At 41.7% G+C, this 10830-nt stretch overlaps 1 protein-coding gene across 1 annotated transcript; it reads left to right on the top strand.

Annotated features, from left to right (window-relative positions):
- The first annotated feature begins 3222 nt into the window (after nucleotides 1–3222).
- Nucleotides 3223–9123, top strand: mal2 (mal, T cell differentiation protein 2). Its single transcript, XM_075466609.1, has 4 exons — nucleotides 3223–3499; nucleotides 5629–5799; nucleotides 7484–7675; nucleotides 8484–9123. Exons 1-4 carry the CDS (start codon nucleotides 3371–3373, stop codon nucleotides 8553–8555), a joined length of 564 nt encoding a protein of 187 aa, XP_075322724.1. The 5' UTR covers nucleotides 3223–3370; the 3' UTR covers nucleotides 8556–9123.
- The last annotated feature ends 1707 nt before the right edge of the window (nucleotides 9124–10830 follow it).

Here is a 10830-nt window from a genome sequence, read left to right as displayed (position 1 = left end):
AGCAGAGATTCCCTCCCTCAGAAGCAAAGAAGCACACTCTGACCTTCTTCCCTGACGCACACACTCTCAGTCTCGCCATTTGCAGCTTCTCCTGCTGCATTTTCAGCCTCAGTCTCCCTCTTTCTCCTCACACTCCTCAGAAACTTTGAACATCCTACATCAAATGAAGTCTCAGTGAGCATCTTTCTCCCATCCTCTTCATCTGTATCTCTTTTTGGGACCCTTCATGCCAGCTGCCAAGGCAGGGCTTTGGAATGGGTAAATTGGTTATGATTTTAGAGGAATGATCAAATAAATCTGGTAGAAACTCAATGATTCCTGAAGTTATTTATTTACAGAGATGATCCTGGTTGTAAAAAAAACGCTAAATTATCAGTGCTGCAACACTCCATCATTGCTCCATCTTGGATTAGAACAGCATGCTCTTTCAGTTGAGGCGTGACAGTCGATACTATTTATTGTCTGTTCACAAGTGAAAGCAACAGGGGGATCGATTGTAGGTTAGGTGAAGCTACTGAAGTCACTCTGAAGCTAAACCTTCGTGGTGATGTGGGACCCAATAGGGCACATTCCTTTAGAGCATATGTGTCAAACTCAAGGCCCGCGGGCCAAATCGGCATACATTTCCCACAATGCATGCCGATAATGTTACGCGCAAAGTGACGGCATCCCGCCACTGGACTGCAATGTTTCCGAGTCGATGCGATTTTTCCCAACAAGTGGAATTGAGAAATACAAATGATGATCCCAAAATGTCCAGGAAGAGAATAATTTTTCTTTTTCAAGAAATATCGGAAGGCGAATACGTGTTTGTGCTTCAAGGATAAAAAACGATATGTCTTTTGTGTTATGAGGCGGTGGCGGTTGTCAAAGAGTACGATCTACGTCCGCATTCTGAGACCAAACACGGAGCTGAGTCTGCCAACATTAGGCAAACTGCGATCGAATGTGTTCGCGAAAGCCACAACCAAAAACAATGCGACAGTAAAAGCTAGCTTTGATATTTCAAGTTTTGAACAAAGTAAATGTCATAACTTGTGTTTGACGTTATTTTTCTTTATTCACTTGGATAGTTTGATTGTTGATTGATGGAGTGATGTGGCTTTCATAACCTGACAAATAAAACGGATTTATGATAAAATAACAGAGCAACAAGCAAACATATTTTTTTTTTACATCTATGCAAATATATATGTAATATTTGTAACTTGAATAAGTCATAAATTAAGAGTTATTTAACATTAAGGAGTAGTTACATTTATAAGTTACATCTGGCCCTTTGAGGGCAACGATTATGCTGATGTGGCCCTCGGTGAAAATGAGTTTGACACCCCTGATCTACAGTATTATTACCACATCATTTTCCCTTTATCAGAGTGGTGACCTCATGATTTCAATGGTTTATCGCTGGCTCTTGATGAACTGGTCGCAGATGCCAGCGCTATCGGTCGTCATAACATCCTTCAAATTGGTCTGATAAAGTGTGGAAAACGGATTCATAACCTGACAGCAGCACCAACTGAGGATCATTTCAGGCAATCTGACAAAAGAGCTCGAGGAGCTGCAGAGCCGGTACAAAGCTGTGGCCGTGAGTCAAGATGAGTAACAACATGAGGCCAAAAGGTTCAATCACAGCAGAGGAGGTACGCATTTGAAATCAAGAATATAGAATCATCTCTGATATTGATTTACAACAACATTACTTCATCATTTTCAATGATATTTCCTGATTATCTCTGATGTATCGCATATCTTGTCTTTGAAAATATCTGCCAGTGAGGCAAGTAAAAGTCTCGGTTAATGATGAATCCAACTGATCCAGCAAATCAGTTTAATGTTACACAGAATCCCTGAATATATAGCAGTATGACTCAATTTCTCTCTAAAGTGGCTTAGGCGCTTCCCTAAACGTCCTAACCTTTTGTGTTGAATCTTGAAAAACATCAGCCATTTGAAATATTTCACGCAGATCTAATCAGATAGACAATCGCCTTATATCACGTGACAATATGCAGGTCGTATTTATTCTAACTGCTCGCTGCACTTACAGTGCCCTCTCAGGGGTTATATCAACATTGGCTGGCTTTACCCAAATCCAAGCTAATCATTAACTGTGGTTTGCCATAAGGTATTTCACTACTCAACTGTGTAACAGCATTGCAGATGAACTCTTTTGGCTTAAAAAGAAAAGTTTTTTCCCAAAATAATTCCCATCCAACATTTGGAGTAAGAGCTTTCTTTAAATATTTTTAGCGTGTATGCATTAAATCTGGTGTCTGTTTGGAAATCTGTTCTCTTCTCTCCCCAGCTGCCGCTTACCTTTACAATGTCTTTGCCTCAGTGCTCTTGCACGTTTAAGGTTGACTTGTGCATAAGCCATTGTTTCTCACCCCCTAATTCAATTGAATTTCTAACAGGAATCAATGGATTCGACTTGCGACTGAAACTATCCCACTTTTCTTCTCACTGCAAATATCACAGACAGGTGTTTGCTGGTGGCTGCTATGGTGCACTATAGAGTGTAAGAAAAAAAAACATGAAACAGTGGTTCACACAGAGAGAGTTCATTGCTCTGACAGTGTTTGACAAAAACTGCCGCCTTCACCTGCTGCTAGAGAAGAGAACATTGGGTGAGGCCAACGAACCTTTACAAAGCAGGTGAAGGCAGAGCCAGCCAGAATTGACATTGAGGGCGTGAAACAACACAAGAGGTGCGACGTCACCGTACAGCACATCACCTTGTAGTTTTATGGCCCACCTGATGAACTGCCTTACCCATGAAACATGCAAAGAACAGGGGACCATTCAGACTGTTTTCCGCCACCAAAATTAAATTGACTATTATGTTGACCTATTTATATCAGCTCAACACGAAGAAATCACTCACTTGTCACAACAGATAGTATGAACAAAACCAGATACATATACTCATAATATGATTAACATTATTTATTCATAATATGAGTCAAATTCATATTATAGTTGGATGTAGCAGCTTTACATCTAAAAACTAAATTAATTGTTGTGAAAATTTGATAATGATGTAAAATATGTGTGTTGTGACTTTTGAATCTTTTGAATCTGCTTCATGGAAACACTTTCAGAATGAATCAGTAATCAATTTCGGCGGATGATCACGCCCACGGCATGGATTGGCAGAGTAGATAATTGGATCGTGGAACTTCCTAGACGTCCTTGAAGGCAGCCTCGGTTTGCAGGGAGTGGCCGCTGCACCTGCCCGACCTGTTTGGGGGACACATGACTCCGTAGGAATTTCACCCACTGCTCCCGTCCTTTGTTTAACGCCTTTTTCAGAGGGATCCAAGAGGGTGAGAAGCAGAGGAAAGGAGGTGACGGAGACAAGAGAGAGATGTCGGAACCAGCCACCAATCCCGCCGTCAATCCCGCCGCCACCTCGTTCCCAGCGCCAACCATTTCTTTGCCATTGGGACGGGATGTGTTGTTGACTTACTCTGGCGCTCTTGTCTGCTTAGAAATAGTAAGTGTGCATTTACAAAAGGCTGTTCTACATTATATTCGTTCATGTATCACTGACCTCAGTGTCTGCATAGTTAATATTTCTTAATGAATTAATTATTAACTTTTGGAAGCAGACTCTTAGTTCTAGACTAACACGCTCTTTCCTCTCAGATGCTCGTGCTGCTCGTTTAAAGCATTGTTAACACAAAACATAAATCGTCACTGCGATTTGCCTCGGGCTGTACTTATTGCCTGGATTTTTCTTGTCAGCCAAAGAAAGAGAAATATTGGCCTCGAGTGAGATTGGCAGCGCATGTTTTGTAACGTACTTCCCACAAACGGTACTGTGAGCGTCCTTCCCTTTGATAATAATCTATCTATAAAGTTTGTGACAACGGAGAACACATAAGATCTCCTTTGTATCCGCTCTGAGTGCGTTATAGTGCCACGACCCCAGCAAGGTGACCTCTGCACTGTTTCCACACGCAGCCTCTAATCTTCTGATTATTTTACTATTTATCTAGAAGCCTATTTGCACATGAAGGCCTTTATTAAAAGAAAGAAGAAAAAAAAAAGGCCTTCAGCTGGAAACATTGGCATTCAAATGCTGGCTTGCGTCTGTCATTAAAATGTGGGCTTACTTTGGAGTAAGTTGGAGTCCTTTCTGATTCGTCAAGCTATACCTAACATCAACCACAGCACTTTTCCCACAAAATGAACCATATCAGAGCGAGCACGTGTTACTGTGGCTTTGATTCTGAAAACAAACTTGTCTTTTAATATATATATATATATATATATATATATATATGCTATACACTGAGAAGTTTCGGAAAAGCCAGAACAGACTGCTGTTTTCAAGAAATTAAACTGATGGGACTTGCAGGTTATGTATTGAAGGAGCACTTTAAAGTGATCTAAGTGTCCTGTTTCTCTGGCCCTATGTCAGCCAGTGCTTCAGTGCATGGTATTTGCGGGTTTACAGGTTATACCCACTTATTTCTTGTAGTCGTCATTGAGTATTCCCACGTCTGAGTCCCGCTGATTTAAATAATACTCTGTAATCTCCTTCACGGTGAATCTTTTCCCCCCACAGGATGGCAAAGGTACGACCCATGCCTCTCTGCTAGGCTTAGGCACTGATTTAGTAAATTTGCCTACTCCCTAAAGTAAACAGCAGAAGTTAGACACAGTGCAAATATTGATGGCATAGTCGCTTCATATGTCAGTGTTTAAAACACAGGCTGTACATTGTTTGATGGACAGGCGGACAGAAGAGAACCTAAAAAGATTTATTTTAAAAAGCGGGGGGAAAAAGAAGTCACCTGTCAATAAAATGATCTAAAGGTTTGCATTTAGTAACATGAATAGATTTTAAATTTAAGATAAACCCAAATTTTGTTATTTCCCTTTGGAGACTTTGGTTCTGGGCTTTCGAAGGTGGTCGGCTGACACATTTACAATCACACAATCAACATGCAGTATCATGTCAGGTCCACGAACGGCAATTTTGCAGAGGAAGATTACGCACAACATCCTCAACCAAGATATCTCACATATATCACTGCGGGATAAATCCGCTCAGGAATCGGTTATATCTTTAGACGAAGTGTCAGAACTGACAAGATGTTTGCAAATGTGTCCGTGGAGACCTACTGTTTGACTAAATGGATCCAAACAGGCTTTTTTTTTTTTAAGAACTGAATAGTTGAATATTAATGTACCACAAAGAGAACCGCATCAATCACCAACACATGTTTGTTTATATCCCATCCATCCATTTTCTATACCCGTTTAATCCGTCGGTCGGGTCACGGGGGGGCTGCAGCCTATCCCAGCGGTAGGCTACACCCTGGACAGGTCGCCAGTTGTTTATATCACTACTGATGTAATATGGATTCTTGGGACTTTGTCCAATGTGTATTAGCATGGTGTTGCTCACCAGAAATTGTAATAAGGTGCCGATCGTTCGAAACAGTTTAACCAGAAGACACAGTCTGAACCCGGTAGCATTTTTCTACCCTTTGGCCTTCTTCGTGATCACAAGCCCTAATCGTGCAAAGTCACTGGTCGAGCAGATAGGCCGCTCCCTAGTAACAACTAATAATTAGATGCTGATTAGATAACTGTGTTTATTTATATCCCCAGTTCTTCGGTGGTTTGGTATGGATCCTGGTGGCCTCCTCCAATGTGCCTGTGCCCCTGCTGCAGGGCTGGGTGATGTTTGTGTCTGTTACCGCCTTCTTCGTCTCCTCTGCCTACCTCACTCTCCTCGTCACTGGTTTAGCTGACCGCATCACCACGGACTGGAACTTCTTGGTAAGCTGTAGATGAACGCCTCAGTCCACCGGTTTGTCTATTTGTCCTCCACCGATCTGTGCATCTATTGAAACGGCTTGCTATTCTGCCTGTTTGTCTGTCCGTCAAGGATGGACACGACATCCATAACAGGACGTCGTGATTTTGTTAATTAATTAACAGTCAATCGTTACATTTTAGAATAACACAAGCTCAGCTTGTGGCAACTTCTATTATGTTTTTTTATTTTATTTATTTATTCTGAAAGGAGAAACACTTGTTTTAAACCACTATCAGACAATTTGAAAGGGGAGGTGACAGCATTTGTTTGTAAAAAAAAAAGTGGTGTGTTATGAAATAACGTCACTGCAGCAGATGTCGTCTAGTGCCCTAAAGGGGCAGATATATGGGTTGGTGGCAAAACTGAAAGTAAGTCAGTCTTTTATTGGCTCTTTTTGTGGTGTTTATTGGCATCATATAGCATTTTATATTGCCTATTGAAAGATGACTAACTCATTTTGAATCACGGTTATCATCCAAATAAAAAAATAAATAATTGAAGATATATGATTTAAGATGCTCGGGTAACTTTGGCACGTTAAGCATTTCAACTCATCAAGCTTTACTTAGTCTAAAAGTCTAGTAACAATCCGAATACGAATAAAAATCCAGGCTGACGTCAGACCAGTTACTCTGCTTTGGAAATGTTTTGTAATTTCGCCAAAAGGGAACTGCAGAGTAATTTTTTAGATTAGAATGGATGAAAAGTGAGAAATTGCCTTCCTGCTCCTGGGTTATGTTATTGTAGCGGACTCGCGTCTGTGTTACGTCTGGACTCTCGGACAGAGCAAGCCTTTCCTCGGGCTCCAGGCCCCTACTCCCAGGAAAAGCCAGGCGTGTGGGGTTGTTTGTTTTCAGCCGAACAATGAGTGACATGGATGATGAGCTCACGCTACAATGCAACAAAGGCCCGCCTGTAGTCGGCAACACAAACTCTCATAAACCCTCCTCGCTCTCTGACACACCCCCCCTGACCCTGCCCCTGCCCCTGCTCCTGCTCCTGCCCCTGCCCCTGCCCCTGCCCCTGCCCCTGCCCCTGCCCCTGCCCCTGCCCCTGCCCCTGCCCCTGCCCCTGCCCCTGCTCCTGCTCCTGTTCCTGTTCCTGTTCCTGACCCTGCTCCTGCTCCTGCTCCTGTTCCTGTTCCTGCCCCTGCTCCTGCTCCTGCTCCTGCTCCTGTTCCTGCCCCTGCCCCTGCTCCTGCTCCTGCTCCTGTTCCTGTTCCTGCCCCTGCTCCTGCTCCTGCTCCTGCCCCTGCCCCTAATAATTAATTAATTTAAAAGTGAAGAGTGCAGATAAAATACTTTCAGGTGTCATATGCACAGCTAAATAGAAGTGTTTTCAGCCTGGATTTAAACATTGTCAGAGTTGAGGCCTGTCTCATATCTTCTGGAAGACTGTTCCACATTTTAGGAGCATAAAATTGCTAAAATACAGTTCTGGTCGCTTCATGCCTGATAAGTACCCACATGTTTGGTTGTTCTTAACAGTTGGACCGAAGTGGCAGAATCTAACAGCATTTTTAACAGCAAGTTCACAAAGAAAAAAAGAAAAATCCCGGTGCCCTTGCTTGTCCCCGTCTGTACATGAATGCTGAATGACTTCTTGTTTAGTTTATTTATAATGTATTCTCCCCTATTTTCTCAGGATGTGGTTTACCATTTCATCGCTTTGCTATTCTACTTTGGTGCCTTTGTGTTGGAGGCAGCAACTACAGCGGCGAACGGAGGAGCTCACATCACAAACAGCACTGCCTCTGTCCTGTGTATAACCCACCCTCGGGGCAATATATTCACAGTCCTGAATGACAGGCAATACAATATTAATGTGGCAGCCACGGTGAGTCCTGCATGTCTTTTTGGATTTAGTTTGCGATATCCAAAATTAGCACGTGCACAACTTGGAGAGCCACTGAAAACGCATTAGAAAGTCAGAGGTAGAGCTGCACAATGAAGGAGTAGGTGAGTGCATGACCTGAAAAACAAGGTAAACGATGCATTTAACAGACATAGAAAATTGGAACATACACGCATCAGGATGTTGAAGCTGAAGCGATATATATATTGTGCAGTAATGGGAAGGAAAAACTTATCATAGACTTCACACCATTCAAAGTACTAGCAAGTAAAGCACTACAGTTAGCCCCACCCAGCACGATGGCAGGATCGGCCTCTTTAGGTCCATTGTGTTTGAATCCGTGGCTTTTACATCTGTGAGTGTCATTGGTGCGTTGCAGTTTTAAGGTGGGGTTCACAGCTTGTTATATCCGTATAGACACAAAGAAAAAAGGTTCCAAACTTGAACTACCAGTAGCAGTCGTCACTTTGCGAGTGTTGGTTGGTCTTGCTGGCTATGATCCCACCACAGCTTTCAGACGTAAGCAGTCCTTGGTTCTGGACCAATAAAAGTTGGCGTCGCAAAACCTTTTTCTACCTGAGCCAGTTTTATCCCTGTTGGAGCAAAGAGCCGCTTCAAGGCGTTAGCACTGCAGCAGTCTTGGTCATTTTTGAGACGATAAAGCTGTAGACACACAGCACAAATAGTAGATGGCAAGCTAAGACAACAAAGTCTTGATTGGGGAAAAAAGTTAGCTTTGTGTTTCATACAATTATTGTTGGTTAACTTGTTTCCTCCCTCTCTGTCGCAGGTATTCGCATGTTTGGTGACACTCTGCTACGGCTGCAGTATGGTGATGGGATTCAAAAGGTGGAGGAAGTAACCAGGAAAATAAGCACAAACTAATTTTTGCAACTTTTTCATAACTTCATAACATCATCAGCCACACCATCTGGAGATCCATAGACTCAACTGCTATTGGGTTTAGTTAAGTGCGTGCATCGTTATCCCGATGGGGATAACGGGGGGACGTCTCCATCAGCAGCACCGTATAGATGGCAAGATGTCTGCCTCACACATCTGTCAGGATGTTTGTTTTGTTTTTTTCTTTAAAAATGACTTATTATTTGTAAATTTTATACCGTAACAATATTTTGTCTCTTTAGAAATTAATAAAATGTCTTGGAGTTTTGATTGAATTTCAAGACAGTAACGCTCTGAAGGTTCTTCTGAGACACCGAAATGATAAGTTTTAAATAGCTTCTTTCTAATCCGTCGAAGAGATTTTGAAAACAAACCTTGAAGATGGGAGTTGTTTTTTTTTGTTTTTTGTTTTTTTACATGCCAGAAAGTTCTGCAGCTTCCTCGTCCCCTTCAGCAAAAAAAAAAAAAAAAATGAATGGGGGACATAAGAGGCTGTGATTGAACCTTACATTGTAAATTATACAGCATTTTTAGACTTTACAAGGTAATTTTACACAATGAAAATAGTTTTTTCGCTGATGTTGATTATACAGGTGTTCGTGTCCTGTTTCATGAGTCACACCTTCTCTGACAGAAGACTTCCCATAAAAGGCAGCCTGATAGTTGTGTCCACCTTCGGTCTCGAGGAGCCGTCAGCTCCCTAAAGGTTTAACACGACTGGACAGTCAATCTGACACTTGAATTTCTTGTTGTCAGATTTTCTGAACATGTTGTTTTTCGCAGCGTTGTTGGTGTTGTACGCTTTTAGTCAGTATTTGCCATGTATTACCGTGTAACCGGCCGAATGGTGTCTTATCTGACAACTGATCACTGATAACAAAAGTGTATCCAAGGTCTCGGTGGAGTAAATCTGTCGCTCCGTTTGATTACTGGAAACGAATCGCACGATCTCGTCAATTATTAAACATGAAAAAAGGTGCTTCACTGCAAACATCTGTCATCGTCATATTCTTGGGTCACTTTTTCAAATCTTATATTTTTTGTGTTTATATTTAACTGTTGATGCATTATTTAACTGCTTTAATCAATAACTATCTTGCATGGCACGGTTAATTCATGTGATTTATTGTTCACCTTTGTTTGCATTAGGCTTTTGATTTGAATTGTTTTAAATTAGGACTTTTTTTTTTGGATTGACAGCTGCTGTTTTTGACATTTCAAATGCAATTAGAACAAGAAAAATAAAAGTTTAAAAAAGAATTGCCTGTGAATCATTATTATGTGCATTACCGGGTCCAGCTTTGTAATTGAGGCTCGACTCACAGAGGCGTCCTGAAACCCAGCATGGCACATGCAGTTAAGCTTCAAAAAGCCAAATTGGAGTTTATAATGAACAAAAGTATATCCACTGGGTGGATGACAAACTGCAAATCTCAGAGATGTTTTTCCTTTCTTTGTTTTAAAGAAAATGTAGCCTTCCAACTCCATCCAATGGAGACCTAGAAAAAACAATCCCATCAGTTTTTGCCATTGACGACTGAGAAAGGGCTTTGTTATGTGCGAACGCAACAGCTTTCAGAAGATTTAACAGAAGTGGAAGAAAAATGTTGGTCAAATAAAAATCCGCCATAAAAAACTGGGATTACGATGAATCATTTTGTGTGAAACTAATTCCTCACAAAGCTCTTCACAGCCGGTTGAATGAACGGTGTCCTTTTGATTGTCCAGGTCTGTTGCTCATACATGTCATAGAATAGGTTCTTGCCTCCTCGACTGATTTCCAAGAGCAGCATCACTGAACCGATGCTGAGAGGACAGACGGACTTGATTGATAGAATTAAAGGAAAACACTTTTGTATTCCACAGTAAACCTTAAGCGAAATGACATGGGCTTTCAGCAACGGGACGATATTTCAATTTGCCCGCTGCCAAGAAACTGATTGAAGTTGTGCCTTCGTGCTTTGTGGCCACTTCAAAATGTTTCCTGGCTGACCACACTGTGTGTAGCAGTTGTTTACATAGCAGATGTTTTGGTCTGCCGAAGCTGTCGCTCTACACTCCAAAACATGAAATGTTCACCAGTTCTGTGATATACCGATGAATGAAATCAATCTGCTCCATCTTACGGATAGTGAAGATTTCTATTGAGTGAGATTCACGGCACAGAATTCGGTATTACCTCTTCTGATGTGTTGTTTAACCAGGCTTGAGGACGTCTTTAAAAACAAAATGCT

The sequence above is a fragment of the Odontesthes bonariensis genome, chromosome 5, assembly GCF_027942865.1.
Source record: "Odontesthes bonariensis isolate fOdoBon6 chromosome 5, fOdoBon6.hap1, whole genome shotgun sequence".
NCBI lineage: Eukaryota > Metazoa > Chordata > Actinopteri > Atheriniformes > Atherinopsidae > Odontesthes > Odontesthes bonariensis.
This window is presented reverse-complemented; position numbering and strand designations above follow the sequence as displayed.